The sequence below is a fragment of the Lynx rufus genome, unplaced genomic scaffold, assembly GCF_022079265.1.
Source record: "Lynx rufus isolate CCGP_SWC_20201006 ecotype Redwood Valley unplaced genomic scaffold, mLynRuf1.p SCAF_16, whole genome shotgun sequence".
Classification (NCBI taxonomy): Eukaryota; Metazoa; Chordata; class Mammalia; order Carnivora; family Felidae; genus Lynx; species Lynx rufus.
Window position 1 is genome coordinate 45370642 of NW_025814830.1, and position 23228 is coordinate 45393869.

Here is a 23228-nt window from a genome sequence, read left to right on the forward strand (position 1 = left end):
CCTTTAGGTGGACAATCCTGGCAGATATCCTGTCTGCTTCTCAAGATGACCCTGTAGAATCTGCATAAGAACCTCACATACTCATCCTTAAAATTTTAAAAAATGTTTACTTTGAGAGAGAGAGAGAGACAGAGAGAGAGAGAGAGAGAGAGAGAGATCTTAAGCAGGGGAGGGGCAGAGAGAGAGGGAGACACAGAATCCAAAGTGGGCTCCAGGCTCTGAGCTGTCAGCACAGAGCCCGATGTGGGGCTCAAACTCACAAACGGTGAGATCATGACCTGAGCCTAAGTCAGATGCTTAAGCAACTGAGCCACCCAGGCGCCCCTCACATACTCATCCTTATATGCTCTCCCCCACTTTCCCTTTCTAATCCTTCCCAATTCCTCACTCTATTTCCACAATCACCTCCCAAATTAACTACTATGTCCATGCTCTCATTTTAGGGACCCTAAATGAAAATAGGTTCCCCCTGCTTTATGCTTTTGCCAAAACAAGATCTCCTTCTCCTTCTCCTTCTTTCTCCTTCTCCTTCTTCCTCTTTATCACTTCTTTTTTCCTGCTACAAGCTTATAAGGTATTGGGGATGGAGTGAAGATGAGAGTTCTGGCATTTTCCAAATTTCACATTCAACTTGCAGCATCCTTAGTAGATACAATTTATTCATTGTGCTATTATCACCTCACTGTAAAGAAAGCTCCAGTCAAATCTCTACAGCCAGCATATCTTCATAGAAAATTAGAACCAGAAACTCATCAACATAGTTCCAGGTTTCCCTCAAAAACATCAGATGAGACAAAACAGTAAGTCAAGAGAACACGTAAAGTGGAAAAGTGCTGGAATTTTACAACCAGCGACATGTGATTTGCAAACAGTCACGAAGGCAGTCAGAAGGGGCAGAGCCCCATGCTGTCACCAGAGGGCAGCAGAGGCCAGAGAACAGGTGGAGAAGCAAGACTCCAACAATGTAACCCGTCAGAGATTTGACAGAGACAAGACTAACATTTATTGAAGCCTGTTACAAGTTGGGCATTGTGCTGGGCACAATAAGAAATGGTACAAAGTTCAAAGACAGAGAACAGAAGCCAGAGCCAATGGAGGAAAAGAACGGAGTCCAGTTAAAAGGGCAGTTCTTCAGGTCAGCCAAGAAACGCCCAAAGACAGCCTATCTAGAAGTACAAGCACAGCGCCAGAAACAAATATAATGGCTAGGGCCTGTCCTCTGCCAGGGCAGCTGGCTTGTTGGTACAGAATCAGATAGGGTAAATTGCTCGGATCACTGAATCATTCAGCCTGGATATTTACACCAATCAGAATTTCAATGGCCCTTTGCCTGAGCAAACATTCAACTTTCTTGATGGTTTTGTGTCTGCTCCCACTACAGAAATAAATATAATCACGTGCCATGAGTTCCAGGCTTTCCCATCATGCTATCTGTGTTGGCATTTTGATAATGCCCCCTGCTTGCTTTAGATCTGATCTTTGGCTCATGTCTCTTGCACATGATAATAAATTCCCTGACTCTACTAGACGGTCGCTGAGCAAGGAATGCACCATGAGTACCAATTTGCTTGAGGTTAAGGGCCTCATAGCACTTATATTCTTTTCTGTACAGTGAGACTTACTGTCTTTCAAAGGCTCTGTGGAAATTCCTAACCCCCTGGAAAGTTCTAGTGGGCACAGGAAGCTCTGCGGGAATCTGTCCAATGTTCACCGAGAAGACTTTCTCATTAATAGGTTGGCTTGGTTTTACTATTTTTTCCCCTAAATCTTATTATCATGCTATAAACTTACTTAGATTTCAGTCTTTCTTATGAGTTTTGTTTCAATCTTTTTAAATAAGTTTTTTCCAGTGCTTTTTTTTTTTTTTTTTTTTTTTTGCTCAAACTTGTTCATCTTAGACTTTTCTCTGATGGACTTACATATTTACACCCAAGCAATCTCTACCTCTGTTCTTCCTTCTTGTTTCTTCCTGTTCCTTGGGTGCGATGCTCTGCTGTCAGATTTCCAGCAACATCGAGGAAACACAGGTTGTGATTTCTGCTGCTTGGATGGGCCGGATTCCAGGAGTTTGTGGGATGGGTGGCTCAGACAGGTCACACCTGTCTTCAGGCTGGGAGCCGCATGGACAAAGTCACCGCGTGGCTGCTGGAGCAGGGAGAGGCAGCAGGGGCGGGGGCTCTCGCCTCCTTGCCAGAGTCTCACCAACGTTAGCTTTCTATCCGCTTCCCCATCGTTAGGCAGGCAAATTCAGAGCCCACCTCCGCCAGACCGATTGAATTAGACACTGAGGGTGGAGGACTTGGATCTGTACTTCGACAGGTTCCCCAGGTGGGAACTGACATGGCTGAGAAGGCATCCCAGGAAACTACGTTACATCTAGACCCAACTGGCCTGAAATTCTAGTTCCCACTGCGGGCATTTGTTGTTACAGCCTTTCCCCCTTCATTTTAGGAAAGTCGACTGGGACCTCATTTGGGATCTGATAAATTCCAGAAGAAACACCTCCCCAGTGGTGCATCAAGGCGGCTGGTAAGAATGCCGACCCTCCAGCTCCAGCCCATGTCCCAGCAGTGAGGGGAGATGTGGTCTGCGGAGAATTTTAAGACAGTAATAAGACCGAATAAGAGGATAAGAGTTGGCAAGCTTTGCAGCATGGAGCCTGCCTGGGATTCTCTCTCTCCCTCTTTCTCTGCCCCTCCCCTGCGCCTGCCTGCTCTCTCAAAATAAGTAGAATAAACTTGAAAAAAGAAAGAGTCGGCAAGCTTTTTATCATCACTGTGCTCCAGCAAGTCCACACAGCCTGGTCAGTAGTCACATAAACACCCCTCCCTGCTGGACCAACTGCCTTCACCCCCCCCACCGTCACCCCTCCCCCACTCCCCCCCCCACCCCACCCCCCCGGCCATGAAGTTTGGTGAGGTCCCAATCAACAAGTGCCAACAAACTTTTGTTGATTTCTTTTTCAAGGTTTTTATTTTTCAAAATATACAATTTATTTACACCTTTATGTCACAACTGTAGTTTGTATATTTATTCCAAAATCTTTAAATAACTCCACAGTAAACAGTACAAATCACAGGATCCGTCAAGCTGCTTCTCCGTAGCCTTTACACTCTTAGAGATTCTAAAATGTTTCAAGTAGTAACGGTTTCTGGGTGAGAAGAGAACAAAAACGGGACAAAATGTCTTACATAAGCCTGACGTGTGGGATTAGATACGGCGATCTGAGCAGCTACTCGGTCGGGGGCCAGACTAAGGGCATGTATATAGTTGATAAATAAGACCCTCTCATGAGCAGTGAGGGTTTTGGTTACGAGGCGGGGGTGGGAACCTCATCTGCTGGGGGAGGTGCAGGGAAGCAGCTGGGGAGGGGGTAAGGCACCGCATGAAGGCTCCTTCTCGGCGTGAGGAGGTGCTGGCTGGAAGGGTCCTGAGTGGGGCGGCAGAGGCCCACCGGTGCCAGGCGGAGGTCAAGAATGGCCAGAGACGGGGTGGGGCTCCTGCCCACCGAGAGGCCCCGGTCGCCTCCCCCGGGGAAAAGCTGTGTGATTCTGAAGGCAGGTGGGGAGGTGGCTAGAGGAGCTGGCGGTTCCTCAAGAAAGGGGCCCGGGGTCCCGCCAGCTAGGAGGCCATGCCAGAGGCCCCCCGCCCCTCTGCACAGGCGGTAAGGGCCGGGCGTGTGGGTGGGGCACGTGTGGCAGCCTGAGGCATCCGGCGGTGCAGCTGGCATTTGTGATTGGGGGCAGGGGACAAAGGCACTGCCCCGGGTCTGGAGGTGGCCCATGGGAGGCATCATGTTGTCTCTCTCTTTGTGAGAGCCCTTCATCCACCTCAGTGTTCTCCTCTCATCAGGAGAACAGCCAGAGCCACCAAACCCTCCCCGGGAAGGGAGGAAGAGGAAGACGAGGACCCCAGGCCCCGTAGACTCACTTTGCTGTTAACACCGGCAGCTCCACCACTGGGGGGTGGGCGGGTGGTTCTCCCAGGTGGCCCAAGGTGCTGAGACACAGGTGGGTCACAGGCCTGGCCCCAGGGGTCAGTTTCCTTCATTCCCCTTGGGAAATTCCCCATTGGCCAGGTCCTGAAGCCATCCTGTGGGCTAAGGCTCTGGGCAGGGAAGCTAATGGAGAGGCCAGGATGCTCTAGAAAAGAGCTAGACCCTGAGAGCCACCTGGGCACCTCGTGGACATGACCCTCCAGTGGGGGGTCAGGAGGGCAGTCTCAGGGTCTGTCTCAGTCTTCCGGGTCTCTCCAGCATGCCCCCACCAAGCCCAAAGGCCCGACAAAGCCTGTCCCGCCTGGCCAAGCAAACCTTCTTTGCAGGGTCTGGACGGGGGGTGGGGGTGAGGCAGGGGCCACGGCTGGGCTGAGGGCAGGACGGTGGGGCTGGGAGTTGTCACTGCATCTTCAGGTGGGGCTCTTCCGGCATAAGGGTGTGGAAGAAATGATCCCACAATTTAGTGCTGATGCCAAATCCTAGAGAAGGAGAGAAATGGGGAGAAGATGAGGGACCGGTGAAGGCGTGGGAGAAATTTCCTCGGGAAGGGAGCCTGGGGAGGGCTAGCACGCAGGCAGGGTTTGAACATCTGTCCCCGCTGGCCTTCCCAACTCTCAGGGCCCTCCTGGCAGAGGTTGAGAGCAGAGTACTTGTGTTTGTAGTCTCCCAAGGATGCCACTGGAATAAACCCAAGTTCCTTATCCAGCCTGTGTTTGGTGGGAGAGCCTGGCCCTTGCCTGAGTCTCTTCCCCTCTGTCTCACACTTCAGCCTCTTCCTTCTCTTTGGAGATGTCAAGTTCATTCCTGCTGCAGAGGCTGGAACAGAGGCTTTGCACCTGTTGCTTCTGGGATGTTCTTTCCCCAGACGTTGGATGCTGGCTTCTCTTAGCTTAGGCCTCAGCTGTAAAGACACTTCTGCAATGATACGTTCCTAGACCACTTTACCTAGTGCTGTTTCATCCAATGCGGTAGCCACTGACCTGTGTGGCTGCTGAGCCCCGAGAATGTGGCTGGAGCTACGGAGGCACTCGATTCCTAATTTCATTTCATTTCAGTTTTTTAAGTTGTTTTTTTTTTTTTTTAATGCTTATTTACTTTTGAGAGAGATAGAGACAGAGACAGAGCATGAGTGGGGGAGGGGCAGAGAGAGAGGGAGACACAGAATCCAAAGCAGGCTCCAGGCTCTGAGCTGTTAGCACAGAGCCCGATATGAGGCTGGAACTCGTGAACCACAAGATCATGACCTGAGCCAAAGTTGGAGGCTTAACCTACTGAGCTACCCAGGTGCACCCCCCCCACCTTTGTAAGTTTTAATTTCATTTTATTAAAAAAAAATTTTTTTTAATGTTTATTTATTTTTGACACAGATACAGAGCATGAGCAGGGGAGGGGCAGAGAGAGAGGGAGACACAGAATCCGAAGCAGGCTCCAGGCTCTGAGCTGTCAGCACAGAGCCCGACGCGGGGCTCGAACTCACAGACCACGAGATCATGATCTGAGCCGAAGTTGGATGCCCAACAGACTGAGCCACCCAGGTGCCCCAATTTCATTTTAAATAACTCTAATTCCAATTTAAAAATTTATAGTTGACTGAGTTACTGGAAAACTTTTTTTAATTAATTAATTTTTTACGTTTATTTATTTATTTTGAAGGGGGGGCAGAGAGAGAATCCCAAGCAGGTTCCCTGCTGTCAGCACAGAGCCCCACACAGGGCGTGATCTCCTGAACTGCGAGATCATGACCTGAATTGAAATTAAGTGTCAGAAACTTAACAACTGAGCCACCCAGGCACCCCTATTTATTTATTTTGAGAGGGAGACAGAGTGAGCAAGCAAGAATCCCAAGCAGGCTTTGCACTGTCAGCATGAAGCCTCACTCGGGGCTCAAACTCACAAACTGTGGGATCATGACCTGAGCCGAAATCAAGAGTCATGAGTTGAGTGATTATTCAACCAACTGAGCCACCCAGGCACCCCGATCTACTGAAAAACTTTTAGGCATGTTTAGGACAACTCACCTAGTGTGAATTCACTTTTTTAAACAGTCAATTTTATAAACTCTAAATATAGATCAAGTATTTCTAATAAGGGGCGCCTGGGTGACTCAGTCGATTAAGCGTCTGACTTCGGCTCAGGTCATGATCTCGTGGTTTGTGAGTTCGAGCCCCGCATCAGGCTCTGTGCTGACAGCTTGGAGCCTGGAGCCTGCTTCGGATTCTGTATCTCCCTCTCTCTCTGCCCCTCCCCTGCTCATGCTCTATGTCTCTCTCAAAAATAAATAAGCATTAAAAAATTTTTTAAAGCATTTCTAATGAAAACTTAGCACTTGAATTGAGATGTGCCGTAAGTACAAAGTACACACTAGATGTTGTGAAGATGTAACATAAGAAAAATAATGTAAAATATCTCATTAGCGATTTTTTATATTGGTTACAGGCAGAAATGGTAATATTTTGGTTGTATTTGGCTTAATAAAATATATTGGTTTTTTTACTTTTTTTAATGTTAATTTTTTTTTTTTTTTTTTTTTTGAGAGAGAGACAGAGTGCAAGCAGGGGAGGGGCAGAGAGAGAGGGAGACACAGAATCCAAAGTAGGCTCCAGGCTCCAACCTGTCAACACAGAGCCTGACATGGGGCTTGAACCCATGAACCAGGAGATCATGACCTGAGCTGAAGTCAGATGTCCAACAGACTAAGCCACCCAGCGCCCCTTAATAAAATATATAATAAAAAAATTTTTTTTAAATGTTTTTATTTATATTTGAGAGAGAGAGAGAGACAGAGAGAGAAAGCGAGCTTGAATGGGGGAGGGGCAGAGAGACAGAGACAGAATCTGAAGCATGCCCAGGCTCCAAGCTGTTAGCACAGAGCCTGATGCAGGGCTGGAACCCATGAGCCGATGTTAGGCGCTTAACCCACTGAGCCACCCAGGCACCTGTAAAATATATTATTAAAACTAACTATATCTGTTTAATTTTGCTTGTTAACGTGGCTACTAGAAAATTTGAAATCATATCTGTGACTCGCGTTGTTTTTATGACACAGAGCCGGACCCTCCCCGACATCTGGTGGTTTCTTTTCTTTGTGGCCCTTATCACTATCTAAAGTTATCTTTGCTATTTGTTGATTTCCCTGTTTGTCTCCCAGTGGGTAGGGTGGGAGCCCCCGGCTTGCCTTCCTGTGTATCCCCAGCACCCAGAACAGTACCCGACCCTTGGTAGGGGCTCACTGGTGGCTGTAAAATAAATACGAGAACGAATGAGGGAGGCTGGGAGTGGGCGGCCTCACCTGACTGCTGATGTGCAAAGTGATGCTTGACGTGGTGAGCCTTCATGTTGTACAGGTAGGAGCCCTTGTGCGGCGAGCCGAAGTGCAGGTAGTAATGTGTCATGTCGTAGAGGATGTACCCCAGGAGGCCCCCAGTGAACACAGTGCCCCCCACCGCCTCCGGCAGGAGGAGCTGTAGCAACGCGTAGAAGAAGGCAATCCCCAGAGAAGCCGGCACCGGGGGAAAGACCAGGCGGGACTCGTCGAAGGGTGCCTGCGGAGGGAGAGGCTCACGCGTCAGCAGACGGCCGGGCCGGGCGGCCTGCCTGTGGTCCCAGCACCGCAGAGGACAGGGGCAGAGCCGCCCGCGCGTTCCAGTGAGGCGGCAGCAACCTGTCACGGGTGGGCTTGGCACCTTCGGTGGCTTTGGGGAGGGCAGGCCACCATGCTTGAAGGCCCTTGAGAGACTGTCCCGCTCCCGATTTCCAAGCCAGGACGGGCCCTGGAGACCTGTCCGAGAACAGGGCGGCGGACGTGATGTGGGCGGCGGGCTCCCAGCCCACGAGGCCACGGTGGCCCTGGAACTTGTTAGGTGCTAGAGAGGAGCCTCACCGCCAGATACCATGCGGGGTACCCGGACGGAGGCCTGATGTTGTCTGGGGGGCCAGCACACCAGCAAGAGGAGGTTAACGCAGGCTCACAGGGTAGACCGGTACCAGAAGTGTGAGCGGATGCGGTCTCCCTGTCCCCACCTCCTAGGGGGCGTTCCAAGGGGGTGTGGTCACAGTAAAACAGATACGAGAGCCAAGCCTTAGACTCCAGCTTCAAGAGCCAAGGGCCTGGCATAGAGGTAAGGTTTTAGAGACTGCTTGGTGAGTGTTCTGAGAAGGGACAGACCCTCTCTGGGCTGGAGGAGAAGAGAGAGAGAAAGCAGGTAATAGCCACAGAGCAGTGCGCGGGTGTGCGCCTCCCCACCCCCCCACCACCCCAGGACCAGCTCCTGGAAGCAAAAGGCAGGAAGGGAGGGAAGCGGGGAGGGAGAAAAGAAGAAAGACAGTTGAGAGCACAGACTCTGGGGTTCACAGAGTGGGGCCCAACATCCTGGCTGTGCCAGGTGTGACTATGGACAAGTTCCTCAGGTTCTTAATTTCACTAAGCCTCAGTTTGCGGCTCTGCGGAATGGGGAGAACTGTAGCACCATCCTCAGAAGGAAGCTCCACCAGGACAGTGAGTTTTTAGTTTTGTTCTGTTGTATCTAGAACAGTGCCCGCAGGTAGTGAGCGCTCAGTGAACGTCTGTTGAACGAACGAACAAATGAATGAGATGCTGTGAGGATTAAAGATGACGGCTGAAATGTACCTGCAGCGTGCCTGGTGTCAATAATGAATGGTGTGCAGACACGCATGCTCACTCTGTCCGCGCCCGCTTCCAGTTAGGACCCAGTCACCCCTCTGAGCAGCAGCAAATGCCCTGATGGCCACTTGTTCCCGGCCTGACTCCCAGAAAGATCAGCAGCTCCCCCGAGCGGGTCACGGTTGCCAGCCCCCGGGCAGGAGCCTGCCCTGCTCACCTTGTGGTGCTGGCCGTGCAGGACGAAGTGCAGCAGGATAAGGTAATAGCTGTCCCCGGGGGGCTTCATGTGGAACAGGAAGCGGTGGATGAGGTACTCCGTGAGGCTCCAGAGGAGCAGCCCCAGCACGAAGAGGCCCGGGAACACGGACTTAGGCATGGCCACCGAGTACTCTGCAGAATGGCCAGACAGAGGCAAAGTCAGGGCAGACAGCCCCAGTGGGCGCTAAGGCCTGGTGGCTCCAGACACGCCATCTCACGGCCCCGTCACCTTGGGGGCTGCTGCTCTCCATCCAGCAGCTGTGGGGCCGGGCCACACTGATGGGACTCTTGGGTCAAAATGGGAAGGAGGCCGCGAGGGGCTGCGGCGCTCAGAGGGGTCCTCCCCGGGAACAATGGGGCTGCTGGCCAGAGGTCTGAGATCTTCCTTAGGGGGACTGAGGGGAGCAGCTGTTGCCAGTGCTGGAAATTTCTCTGGTGCTATGTTCTGAATGTGTCCCCCCCGCCCCAAATTCATAGGTGAACAGAAACATCACTGCCAATGCGATGGGATTAGGAGGTGGGGCCTTTGGGAGGTGATTGGGTCATGAAACGGGAACCCTCCTAAACAGGACTAGTGTCCTTATAAAAGAGACTGCACGGGGCGCGTGGGTGGCTCAGTCGGTGAAGCGTCTGACTTCGGATCAGGTCATAATCTCGTGTTTCTTCAGGCTCTGTGCGGACAGCTCAGAGCCTAGAGCCTGTTTAGGATTCTGTGTCTCCCTCTCTCTCTCTGCCCCTCCCCCGTTCATGCTCTGTCTCTCTCTGTCCCAAAAATAAATAAACGTTGAAAAAAAAAATTTTTTTTTAAATAATAAAAAAAATAAAAATAAAAAAAATTAAAAAAAAAAGCGGGGGGGGGGGGTCGAGAAAAAAAGAAGGACAGAGACTGCACCTAGCTCCTTCCCCTTTTGGCCATGTGAGGACACGATAAGATATTTGAGACCTGCAAGAGAGGCCTTCACCTGACCAGGCTGGCATCCTGATCTGGGACTTTTAGTCTTTTGAACTGTGAGTAATACATTTCCTATTTTTTATAAGTCACCCAAGCTGTGATGTTTGATTAAAACGGTCCAAATGGCTGACGCTTCTGGGAAGGGTGACTTTGTTTCGGTGGCGTAAGGGAGAGGGAGGGATGATCCCAATGAAGCCAGCAGAGCCTGGGGGTTATTGATGAAAACTGTTAAACAACCCAGGATCGGTGGGGCTGGGGGTAGGGCAGGAGGGACAGGAAACCCAAGCAGAGAAATCTTAGCAGACAAGACTTAAAATCACAGCTGTGAGGGAGACGTGAAAAAACCGAAGATGATTCGCTTGGAGACCAGAAGACTTCAGAGATGTAACTGTCATCAGGTGCGAGTTCCCAACACCCAGTGGTCTGAGGACAGCCTGCAGTCGCTGAGGGTCTCCTTCCCTTTCCCCATTCATTCTTTGACTTCATGGTGACGTCAGCTCTGGTCACTGTTTTCTCCAAGCCTAACCTCACCCTCTTAGCTTTACTTTTCCCCACAAGCCACTCCTTTGGCCAGACTTCCTCTCCCTTTTTAAAAATAATAGTCTCACTGAAATATAATTCACATGCCGTACAATTTACCCACTTAAAGTGCATAATTCAGTGGTTTCTAGTATACTCAGGATTGTGCCACCATCACTAGTCAATTTAGAACATTTTCATCACCCCAAAAAGAAACCCTGTATCCATTACCAGTCACTCCCCACTTCCTTCCACACCCCTGCCACTTTGCAACCCATGGAAACCACAAATCTATGTTCTATGGATTTGCCTATTCAGGACAGTTGATATAACTGGACTCATAAAATACGTGGTCTTTTATGACTGGCTTCTTTTACATACACTATTTTGAAGGTTCACTGATATCGGGTGCCTGGGTGGCTCAGTCGGTTAAGTGTCTGACTCTTGATTTCTGTTTAGGTATTAATCTCACGGTGCATGAGATCGAGCCCTGCGTGGGGCTCTCTGCTGACAGCTCAGAGCCTGCTTGGAATTCTCTGTCTCCCTCTCTCTTTGCCCCTCCCCTGCTCTCTCTCTCTCTCTCTCTCTCTCTTTCTCAAGGCCCATGGACGGCTCAGTCGGTTGAGCGTCTGATTTCAGCTCAGGTCATGATGTCACAGTTTATGAGTTCCAGTCCCGTGTTGGGCTTGCTGCTGACAGCGCAGAGCCCGCTTTGGATCCTCTGTCTCTCTCTCTCTCTCTCTCTCTCTCTCTCTCTCTCTCTGTGTCTCTGCCCTCCCCCACTGCCGCCACTCTCTCTATATATGTCAAAAATAAACATTTTTCAAGAAGGTTCATCCATGTTGTCGTATGTATCAGGACTTCCTTTTTAAGACTGAATATTTTTCCATGTTATGCATAGACCGTCTCCGTTTATCCATTCCTCAGTTGATGGGCATCTGGATTATTTCTATTTTGGGGCTGTGACGAATAATGCTGCTATGAGCGTTCATGGACAAGTTTTTGTGGGGGCATGCTTCAGTTGTCCTGGGGATAAGCCTAGGAATGAAATTGCTGGGTCGTATTGTAACTATGTTTACTCTTTTGAGGAACCACCAGACTGTTTTCTAAAGATAACCGTTCTCTTTTGATCTTTCCTCCATCTCCCTTACCCACCCCCATGAATCCTCAACCCAGTACAAGAACCTGTCTGTCCTCTGCATATGCAAGCTGCTGAGCACAGAGGGACAGCTGTGTAGACACGGGTCTGGAAGCTTCAACCTCAGCTCTTGCGAGGTGATCCTTTTATGTCTCCAGGCTTAGATCCCTTCCTGCTGCTCTCAAACACTGCCCCCCTCCGTCCACCCAGCCTCCTACTTCAGACTTCCTCCACACCTTCCCTTCCACCTTTAACCATACCCAATTCTGCCCCCGCCCTTGAACTTCTTTCCTGCTCCTCAGGGAAGAGAGAGGCACCCAGGCACCTGGGTACTGGATGGTGGCAATAATCATAACAGCAGGTGTATACTGATCAGTAACTACATACAGAGCACCATGTAAGTGATTTACATGGATTACTTCATGTTTCCCTTCACTGCAACCTTATGAGGGAAGCCCTGACATTACCCATATGGGTGAGGATATGGAGATACAGACAACTTAAGTTACTTGCCAGGCTCAACCCACTAGGGAGTGCAGAGGCCACAGCCTGCTTCCCCCACCCCCTCCATCCCAAGCCCCTCCATCCCAACCAACTCCTCTCTGGGCATCTTCAACTTCTTCTCTAGTGGGCTTTCCCGTCATAGACTCTGTCCCTGATTCATAGCCAAGCCTATGGGAAAGACAGACTAGACTCATATCTCTACTTGATTGCTTCCCATTTGATTCTCAAGCCCCTACAGTCCGTCTTCTGCCCCAAGCCACTGGAATTGCAAAGGCTATTCAGGATGTACTTCTTGCCAGATCTAGTAAGCTTTTCAATTCATTCCCTGCTTGGCTGTGGCATATGATATTAGTGACCAGTCTCTTCTTGAATCTGGAGCCCCCACGAGTTCCTAACCTGAGGTTGTTGAACACCCAGAGTCCTCAGCCGGATTCCAGGGTGTCTGTGAAACTCCTGAAATGGTAACCCAAATGATGCCTCTTTGTACGATTTTTCAGGAAAGCGAGTCCACAGCTTCTCAGAATATCTCGAAGGATCTACGACCAGTATGGTTAGAATACAAAGCTTGGCTTTTCTCCTCTTCTCTAGATGCCCCTTGTCAGGTTCCATCATGGAAATGCTGCCTCAGTCCCCAGCGTCAAAGCCTTCCTGCTCTACTCTCCCATACTCCCTGCTCGATGTGGGAAGGTGGCCACACCCACAGGCTGACCACCCCCCACCCCAGACCCACACTTCACCCCAGCCCCGGACAGCCACTTGCTACAGGGGAACCTCCACATGGCTGTCCACAGGCCCCCAAAGTCAACAGTGGCCAGACGAGACCAATCTTCTTCCTCTTCTTCGTGCCCATCCTATCACCCCACAATGCTCCTCTTGGGTTCTTTCCTCTGCCAGAGGCACCAATATCCACATGTGACCAAAGGCTTAACTTATCCCTTTCTCTCACATCCATCCAGGCACCTGTAGGCTCCCCCTCTTTAACATGTCTTGGCAAAGCAAAAGAAGCCAGACACAAAAATCCATGTTCTGTATGATTCCATTTGTATGGAGTGTCTAGAAGTGGCAAATGTGTAGAGACAGAAGGTAGATGTGGTGGTTGCCAAGGGCTTGGGGCGTGGGAAATGGAGAGCAATGGGATTTCCTTTTGGGGTGATGAGAATGTTCTGGAACTAGACAGAGGCGGCAGTTGCACAATGTTGTGGATGTACTAAATGGCACTGAATTGCTCGCTGTGAAATGGTTAATTTTGTTATGTGAATCTCATCTCAATTAAAAAAAAAAAATCTCTCTCTGGTCGATTCTTTGCTCTTAATCCCCTACTACCTTATTACTTCTTGCCCAGTAATGGCATCTGCCTCCCATCCCAGTCCCCTGCCTCCGTGCATGTTCAAACCCTTCCACGGCGCCTCGTTACCTTTAGGTAAAGTGAAACACCCAACGAGGCACTCAGAGTCCCTTGAGACCCGCCCAGCCAGCCACATCCCGCCTCGGTTCCCTGTTGCCTGGTAGTGGGACCAAACCAAAGCATGTGTGGCTCCTTCGATGCACCACATCCTCCCACCTCCCCATCTTATCCCTAATTTTGTTCATATTTTCTTTACTGGGATTCCCTCCCTGCTCCCTTATCCTCGGAGATTCAGCCCATGTGTCTCCTGCGAAAAGCCTCCGCAGACACCCCTCGTCCCCACTGGGGCTGGTTTTGAAGCTCCTGCCCCACCCTTCATATCATATCACAGCTACCGTGCTGCACCCTGGCTTGCGGGTTTTATCATTGGTCCCCATTTTATGGCAAGGGAGGCCTTTCATTTGATGTCTCCAGGCCTTCACACAGCAGGTGCTTGGATACTTGAGAGATGGGTGGTTGGAAGCAAGCCCCTCTGAAGGGCTGTACCCAGGTGAGGTCTGATCTGTGTCATTCTAAGGGTAGAACTGGGCCTAGAGGAAGGCAGCTTCGGGTTCTGTTGAAGGAAGCGTGGATGGCCACAGGTGGCTGCTGAGGAAGGAAGAAAGCCCAGGAAGGCAGGGAGGAGGAGGTGAGCTTCTAGCTCTTTGGAACAGAATCTAGGCCCAGCCCCATTCTGACAAAACAATGAAAGACCAAGGTGAACCTGACCTTTTGTACCAGGCTGAGCTGAGGGTGGGGGGAAGGGTGGGCAATAATCATGACCTTGGCTTGAAAGCTTCTCAAATGGGACCGTAGTGATGACTGTTGGCTCAGTGGGGAGGGAGCAGTGGCTTTCTAAAACCCCTCCCCCACACAGGGCCTACCAGCCACAGAGTGGTAATTTAGAGCCGGATCCCTAAGAACGGGCACTGAGAGGAGGCTGGCTTTCTCCGCTCTACAGTTCCTGACCTGCAGCTCTGCAGGTTACTGTCCCACTGTGGTGGGCTCAGTGGGTGGCAATTTATCAGGACATCAACCTACGCCACGTCCACATTTGGTACAAGATGCTTCCCTAACAGCTCTGTGCGAGTGGCCGCCTGACCTTGGCTGAGCTGCTCTCGTAGGCGAGGAACCCTTCTTCTAGGGAGGTCCTGACACCTTTGGGGTCCTTCAAAACACACTGGTTTTGGGCTTTGGCTTTGCAGACGTGGGTTCAAATCCTAGCTCTGTACCACCTACCTCGGTGTTTTCTCAACAGTAAAATATCCTACGCATTGTGAAAGGCTGTTGTTAGGATGGAGGGAATAGACCACCTAATGATATGATAAGTATAGACAATACACAGTAAGAATAATATATTTTCAGATAGTAATACTGATAATATAATGCTCCTCATATATAATAAGTAGCTACTATAATATTTATTTATTTATTTAGCTACTATAATTTTTAAATGGGACCATTCACATTTAAATATGAGGCAAAATACATCTAAGTTCTAACTTGTGGTCCTACTGTGCCCATCTTCTCTTGATTCTCCTTGTAGAGCTCTGGAGGGTCCCTGGTTGAAGAAGTTCCCCAGCCCCCCGCCTCCCCCTGCCCAGAGTGCAGGAGCCCCACCTCGGTGCTCAGCTTTCCCATCAGCAGGGAGAGGACTGGACACACAGGAACATTCTGTGGCCACAGACTTTGGTCTTGACCTTGGCTCGCACTCCCACAACAGAGCCCGTTGGAGGCCTGCAGCGCCACCTGGGGTGCCGCTGGGCAATGGTTCTGGCTCAGCACTCCCTCTCATCTGCTCCCAGGAACCGCTCTAGGGGCCATCCTCAGTTTCCAGAACCCCTCTGCCTTTCAGAGCATCCTCATTCACGCATCTAGGCACCTCAGCATCGCACTGGTGTCTCCGTTCAGCTTCCACTGCCTCTCGGCCTCCCGAGTCCTCTGCCTCTATTCCAGCGCGCCCTCTGTCCACCAGCTGCACCGGGACCCTGCTGAGCACCCCCCTGCCTCACTTCGCTGGCTCTTAGTTTCTCTGCTGGCGCCCGTGCCTTGCCTGACGAGCTTGGGGAGGAGGGAGGGATGTGGACACATCTCTCTCACGCCATCATCACTGGCATCACGGTCACAGACTCTACACTGGGCCTCTATTAGCGCATTTCAGCGCTCCGCGGAGGTCTGCCTTCAGGCCAAGCCCCCAGGTCACCCTCCCTGCCACGCAGAAGAGTCCCCTCCTATAGGTCAAGTCTCTGCCCGCCCCCTCACCCCAGCATCACCCCTGTCGGCCCATCCGGCCGGAGCTGGTACCGAGTGGCATCTCTGGAGGGCTCCTGCAGAGGGACCCGGGCCAAAGCTCTGGCATCCCCTTCCCCCTCCGGCTGCCAGCCCCGGCGGCCCAGCCACTGTTGGTGATTGTTAGGGGAGCGCCGGGTGGACAGTGGGCGATTCAGCGAGCAGGCCTTCTGAGCAACAAGCCTTGTGCTGTGCCTGAGCTATTCAGCGTGGGCAGAAAAGGGTAACCTTGGCATGTGGGGCGTGCATATTAACCCTTGGTGACCGGGAGCAGTTTGGGGCTCAGGGGGACTTCCTGCCCTTGTTCGTCCCCCATCCCAACCTGGGCCAGGTGGGAAAACTGAAGCTCCCATCGCTGTGGCCAGGGCCCCTCTCACCTAAGCCATTCAGGCCCTCAACTTGTCCCCCACCCCGCAAAGGTGGGCTGGGAAGAGACGTTGGAGTGTGGGGAGAAGGAGCCTGTGTCCGGCAGAGAGAGGGAGGCTCTGAAGGTGCACAGTCAGGAATGGGAGATGTGCGATCAGGAGAGGAAAGCCCACCTCACTCGCTCCCGGCACCCCTCCCCTGCCTGTCCCCTAACCTTGCCTGGGTCCGAGCCACCCACCAGGGGCTAGCACCTCCCTGAGGCAGGCTGTGACAGGACATGGGACCATCTGTGCAGGCGGTATGTTTCTGGGGACACAGGTAGGCGGTAAGCTTGGGAGGCAGCGGGCAGAAGTGGCCACCCCCAAATCTTAGAGACCCAGTCACACAGGCTCTTTGGAAGTTGCCCCACATCGGCCCTTCCCTCTGTCCCCTGATCCTCAAAGCGGGGGGGGCACCCGACATTCACATTCTAGCCATATGACCCTGAATCCTCACTTGACTTTTCTGAGGCATTATGTCCTTGTTTCTAAAAGGGCATGATGATAGTACCTTTCTCATGGGGATGCTGGGAGGGTTAAGTGAGGTGGTCCCTGGAACCTGACACGTGGTAAGCGCCCAATAGTGGTTAGTGGGGTTCGTACTCCAAGTCAGGGGTTCTGTTGCATGAGCTTTTGCTCAGGAGACACCGTAGGACACTTCCAGATCTTTCTCTCCCAGGTTCTAATCTGTGCTGTGTTCAGTGGGCCATTTTGAGTTAAGCTCTCAGCTGTGCATCTAGTGAAATGATTTCATTTTGGTTTCTTTGACAGTCCCAAGTCATACGTTTTATAGTATTACACTCAGCAAGAAGCCCTCTCCTTCACTGCTATGCCCCCTGATGAGATAATTTCGTTTAGTTTCTGCTCACGTGTTGTTGTTGTTGTTGTTGTTTTTATCCATTTGGGGCTGCGGTCGGGGGGGGGAGCCTGACAGTTTTCTTTGTCTATTGCTACAGATAGGTCTCATTTACAAATGTTTGTGAGGTGGTTTGGGGTTCTGTGTTCTTCAAAACTCAGGACCAGAGACACCACTGAAATTTCCTGCCTCCAGGACCCAGGGGAGCAAATCAGGAAGGAACCAACGTTACCTGTGGAGAAGGAAGCAAAGAGTCGAACGTTGCCCTGGGCAAAGGTTCGGTAGTAGGACCAGCTGAGGTACAGCACCAGGGGTGTCCAGATGAGGGGGACAGAGTACCTGCAGGAGGATCCTCAGGGTGAGAAAAACACATGCACAGGGGCTCGACAGGGTTCAGCTTCCCCAGAGACGCATCGCTCAACTAGAGGAAGGAGTAAATGATACCAAAGCATGTGCGGAAAGCATATGGAGACATAGGGCCAAAGGGACACTGCTTTGGGGATGGGGAGAAGAAAAGAAGAGAGAGGCTGTAAGTCTATCTCCTTCTGTCTCTGAAGTGAGTTACTGGCAGAGAAGAATTGCATCCCTGTGGCCAGACTCTGTGCCGCTGGATTGATGCCGACCTCTTGTGGCGAAGAAGCCAATTGCAGGCAAAATTGTTCCCATGGGCTTTCCAGGCTGGAAAACCCTCCTAAGAGTCTGGAATAGAACAGGGGTGGCTGTTCTATTGAGCCTGGGTGGCTCAGTTGGTTAAGCATCTGACTCCATTTCAGCTCAGGTCATGATCTCACGGTTGTGGGATCAATCGTGGTGTTGGGCTTAGCACGAAGCCTGCTTGGGATTCTCTCTCCCCCTCGCTATGCCCCTCCTCCACTCATGCTCTCTCTTAAGATAAATACATAAACTTAAAAAAAAAAGAATGAGGTGACATTTAAAGTGGCTTCTGGCTACATGTTAGGTTGCCACTCACTCAATGGATAAACCATGCATAGGAATGGATTGTATCTATGGCATGTTCCACTATCCCCAAGAGTTGACACTACAGCTCTGGGCTCTGGAGAGGGACCCAACTGTCCCTTCCCCTTCTGTATCCGACTGGCGGCAGCAGGAGAGAAGGACAGCCCCACCATGGGCCCAGAGCAGGGCTCACCAGGCAGTCTTGGAGAGGGCCTCGATGAGGTCGGAGTGGAAGAGGCGGATGGGCCTGGTCACTGGCTGGTGGACCCACTCGTCATACTTCTCTCCCAAGTGGCCTACCTGCCACAGCAGGGGCTTCCGCCAGTCTACCAAATCCTGCAAGAGACAAAGTCAAGTGGACTTGATATTCACACCTGTGCACATTCACTCTCCCATTTGCTGGTACGACATCCCAATCTCCATTCCCCACCTGAGCTCACATGATCTGTACCCGCCCCTCCACTTCAATGATCCTAGAACTGACCAAGACACTCATCTCAGCCTTCCAGTCACAGAAACGGGATCCAGGACAGGTCCATGACCTAAGCCGGTGCAATGAGCTGTCAGACACCCTTTCTTCCTGCTGGGGTTGCTAAGCTGGCACGGCACGACCCTGGAGTTGCTAGCAGACTTGGTCAACACAGAGGATGGCCAACCTAGGAGCTAGAGACACTGAATCTGGGTCATGACACCCGAGCACCCGGATTCAACCACACCCGAAGACTGAAGTCTCGCTCAGGACTCTTTAGGTCCAGAAGCCTCAGACAACAGGCCTGCTCTCTCAGCTGAAGGTGGGGCAAAAGGTGCAGCATCAATCTGAGGACACAGCTGTGAGGGTCCGTGTCTGCATCGTATAGGCATGTTTAGAATCCAGGCCTGCATGTTGATGAATTGGAGGTGATGTGCTGTTGGAATTCTCCAGTGTTAACTTTGGAACTCTGTATCCGATTGGGACAAGAGTGCTGTGGAGCCTTTATGGTCAGCAACCCAGTAAACCTCACACAAAGTGAAGGCTGTTGGACACCGTTTTGAAGGTCATGGCTGGCAGCTGACACAGGTCTTTTCTTTTTTTTCAACGTTTTTTATTTATTTTTGGGACAGAGAGAGACAGAGCATGAACGGGGGAGGGGCAGAGAGAGGGAGACACAGAGTCGGAAACAGGCTCCAGGCTCTGAGCCATCAGCCCAGAGCCCGACGCGGGGCTCGAACCCACGGACCGCGAGATCGTGACCTGGCTGAAGTCGGACGCTTAACCGACTGCGCCACCCAGGCGCCCTGACACAGGTCTTTTCTGATAGCACAGCAGTGCTGAAGCCGGAAGTTGCGATGAGATTTTGGTAGGAGAGAGACCCTAAGCTTTCTGTACATCTTTGCTCTTCTCCACTGTAATTTTTATTTCTTTGCACATTTTGAGCATGAACACTTGATGTGACATTGTAGCAAATGATGCATGACTTGCCTTCCACATCTAGCTTTAGTCCCTCAAACCCATGGCCGGGTCGTGGGCATGGACTTACTTTAGATAGGAATGGGAAAAAATGTCTATGATAGGCATATTAAGTCTGCAATTTTATGAAGTTAGCTAGAGAAAATAAATTATTTGGCCCCTGCAAAAATGAAAACAAAAACAATAAAAAACAAAAAAAAAAACTATATTAGTGGGGCACCAGGGTGGCTCACTCGGTTAAGTGTCCGACTTCAGCTCAGGTCATGATCTCCTGGTTTGTGAATTCAAGCCTCACGTCGGGATCTGTGCTTATAGCTCAGAGCCTGGAGCCTACTTTGGATTCTGTGTCTCCCTCTCTTTCTGCCCCTCCCCCACTCGTTCTCTCTCTCTCTCTCTCTCTCTCTCTCTTTCTCTCTCTCTCTCTCAAAAATAAACATTTAAAAATTAAAGGGGCGCCTGGGTGGCTCAGTCGGTTAAGCGTCCGACTTCAGCTCAGGTCACGATCTCGCGGTCCGTGGGTTCGAGCCCCGCGTCGGGCTCTGGGCTGATGGCTCAGAGCCTGGAGCCTGTTTCCGATTCTGTGTCTCCCTCTCTCTCTGCTCCTCCCCCGTTCATGCTGTGTCTCTCTCTGTCTCAAAAATAAATAAAAACGTTAAAAAAAAAGTTTAAAAATTAAAAAAAAACCTGTAGTAGCAATAAAATAGGCCTTTTCCCTTTTACCATGGGCTTTCTTCTTGATATTGGTCTGAATGATTCATTCATTCACCCATTCAAACTATTATTCATTCAAAAATTTGCTTGATATTTCATATATGTGTATATTTTTATGCAAGCAGCTGGGAAAAAGAAATGGAAATGTAAGAGACCATCTTTGCTTTATATAGCTTAGTGCTTAATTAGAGTTGACTGTAGAGTCAGGCCTAGGTGCAATTCCTGCCTCCATCACTTACTGTGTGACCTTAGGCAAATTACTTGACTTCTCTGAGCCTCAGTTTTCCCAGCTATGAGATGGAAGTAATGATACCTGCATAAAGTGTTCAGCAAGCTAAAACACGCCAGGGGAGGGGCGCCTGGGTGGCTCAGTCAGTTAAACGTCTGACTTTGGTTCAGGTCATGATCTCACGGTTTGTGGGTTCGAGCCCCACATCAGGCTCTGTGCTGACCGCTTGCTCAGAGCCTGGAGCCTGCTTCGGATTCTCTGTCTCCTTCTCTCTCTGCCCCTCCCCCACTTGGACTCTGTCTCTCTCTGTATCTCAAGAATAAATAAATGTAAAACTTTCTAAACAACAACAACAACAACAACAACAACAACAAACACACCAGGTGAGGTAGTTTAGTGGTGATGCAAGCAGACTGAGATTAGAAGGCAGAATGATTGGTACCAACGCCTGGGTCCAGGGTAGGAGAAAGGCCTTGCAGAAAACCTAGGGTTTGGGTTAGAGCCCACAAAGCTTGGAAGACTTGGAAAGAAGAGGGGAAGGGTGCAGGAGGAGATATGGAGTTGAGACTATGACCTCTGGAGGTCAACTCTATGGAGTTGAGACTGTGGCCTATCTGGTATTTTGACACCAGTCTGCAGGGCAGTAGGAAGAAATCTGTTGATGGTCTTAGATGACAGAACACCCAGTACCAGGTCCAGGAGTTGGTACTTTATCCTCCAGGCCAACTGTCTCCAGGGTGGGGGTGTATGCATCCCCTAGGGGTACTCAAGGCTGGTCCACAGATGCAGGGAGAAAATTTTAGAGACTCTTTCCGTTTGTGACACATTTATCTCATCTTTAAACCACGTATGAATATTTTCCAATACAAGAGTACATTAGCACATGCAAATAATTTAGAGACAATTAAAATAGACATGTAATGGACAAGGTGCTCTAAATGTTTTACTCATAGGGATGCAAGATCAAAAAAGCCCGGAAGCTGCAGCTCTAGGAAATGCAAAGCCCTTGAAGATTTCTGAGGAGTCCGCATATTGAAGAAGATTAACCTGGGCGCAAATCAGTAAACCACAACCGGTAAAGAACAATGAACTTGTAGTGAGAGACCGCTTTCAAAGCCAGCCATGTATCAGCCATGGGCAAGTGCCTTTACCTCTTGGAGCTCCTAGGCTCTGGCATCTGTAAAGCTGGGTGTGCCCTGACCTTCCACCCACAATAGGAGAGGGGGTCAGATGCGCCCAGTGCATGGTGGGTATCAATAAATCTCCAAAATAAGGGAGTTAGGCAGTGTCAGGAAACTAAGAGTGTGTACGTGGAGGAAGAGCACTCGCGCCTGGGACAAGGAGTCAACAGTGATTCAGAGACCTGCTTTCCCGCGTCCCTGGCCGGAACGTCATCCTTGCACAGGCCTCCATGCCAAAGCTGGTGTGGCTTCAGCAGATCCCAGCCCTGCCAGAGGCGAAACGAGCCCCATTGTCACAGCCTTGGAACAGGGTTTAGGGGCCTCAGGGCCAGCAGGGAGTTCACTGGGCCTTCTTTCTGTGCCTGTGACCAGGGAGGAAAGGCTCCAAATCTTTGTGGTTCCTGCCATGTGAACTTGGTGATTCCCAGGTGGTGGCTGCCTTCCTGCTTCTCAGGCTAGAGGATGACTCATGTCAGCCTGGAGCCATCCATCCAGCACCAGTTATACCTGGCGATCACCCAAACCTCACCTGGCCCCAGCTCCCTTCCTGGCCCCAGTCCCCAAGTCTCCTTGACTTTCTCCCTTGGTTCTAGCAGCAGATAGATTCATTGGGTACACACTGTCTCATTCCTTCCATTCCTCTGCCTTAGGTCTCTACACACGCACGTACACAGCACCATCGCCACCAGGAAAAAGAACTGGAGGAACCAGCTAGCGGCCTTTGTTTACACCTTATCTTGCAGCGCCTCCAGAGCCCCACCTCAGAGGAAGCTAAGCCGGGGTCATGGTGAGAGCTTGAGGCTTTGTCCCAATTGCAATAACCTTAGAACTAACATTCACAGGGCATTTGTCATCTGTATATTCATCATGTACCAAGCACGGTTCTAAACATCTTACGTGAATTAAATCATTTGACCCTTGCCGTACCCCTAATTAGGTAGCTACTATTATTATTGTTATTTTGCAGATGGGAAACGAAAGTGGGTAACTTGCCCAAGGTTGCCCAGTTACATCTTTTTGATGAGTTGGCTCCTTTATCATTGGGAAATGGCCATTTTGGTCCCTGGTAATATCCTTTATCCAAAGCCCACTTCGTCTGATTTTAATAGAGGCACACTGGGCTTTTTTATGCTTGGTGTTTGTACGGTCTATCTTTTCCTACCCTTTTACTTTCCTCTTGCATTTGTCTTTACATTTAAAGAGCATCTCTTGCAGACAGCATATAGTTGGGTTTTGCTTTTTTATCTAGTCAGACAATCTCTGCCTCTTAATTGGAGTGTTTGGTCTATTTACATTTAATGCTGGGTAGGTCTACTACCTTCTTTACTACCTTGTTTTCTATTTGTCTCCTCCACTTTTCTTTCTTGTCTTGTTTGCATTAATCAAGTACTTAAAAATATGCTATATTATAATCTCTATTGGCTTTTTAGCTATGTTTTTGTATTTTTCCTCCAGCTACGCTCTAAGGATGATAATACGCATATTTAACCTACCACCATCTATTTTTTTTTTTAAATTTTTTTAATGTGTTTATTTATTTTTGAGACAGAGAAAGACTGAGCATGAGCAGGGGAGGGGCAGAAAGAGAGGGAGAAACAGAATCGAAGCGGGCTCCAGGTTCTGAGCTGTCAGCACAGAGCCTGACGCGGGGCTTGAACTCACGGAATGTGAGATCATGACCTGAGCTGAAGTCGGACGCTCAACCGACTGAGCCACCCAGGCGCCCCTATCACCATCTATCTTGAATGAACCCCCTGGATTTTATATGTTCCATTTTTGCA

At 50.3% G+C, this 23228-nt stretch overlaps 1 protein-coding gene and 1 long non-coding RNA gene across 2 annotated transcripts in view; one reads left to right on the top strand and one right to left on the bottom strand.

Moving 5' to 3' along the window:
* Positions 1-2950: 2950 nt before the first annotated feature.
* FA2H (fatty acid 2-hydroxylase) overlaps positions 2951-23228 on the bottom strand; it is a 54081-nt gene continuing 33803 nt past the window's right edge. The window contains exons 3-7 of the mRNA XM_047079253.1: positions 18073-18215; positions 17155-17261; positions 8836-9008; positions 7287-7539; positions 2951-4476 (exon numbers count right to left, since the gene is read on the bottom strand). Coding sequence (XP_046935209.1) covers positions 4397-4476; positions 7287-7539; positions 8836-9008; positions 17155-17261; positions 18073-18215 — 756 coding nt within the window. The 3' untranslated portion in view covers positions 2951-4396. The remainder of the gene's footprint in view (positions 4477-7286; positions 7540-8835; positions 9009-17154; positions 17262-18072; positions 18216-23228) is intronic.
* On the top strand, positions 13810-22326 carry LOC124511863 (uncharacterized). The gene is made up of 3 exons (XR_006961969.1): positions 13810-13884; positions 21220-21341; positions 22098-22326. It is a non-coding gene; the product is annotated as an uncharacterized LOC124511863 (long non-coding RNA).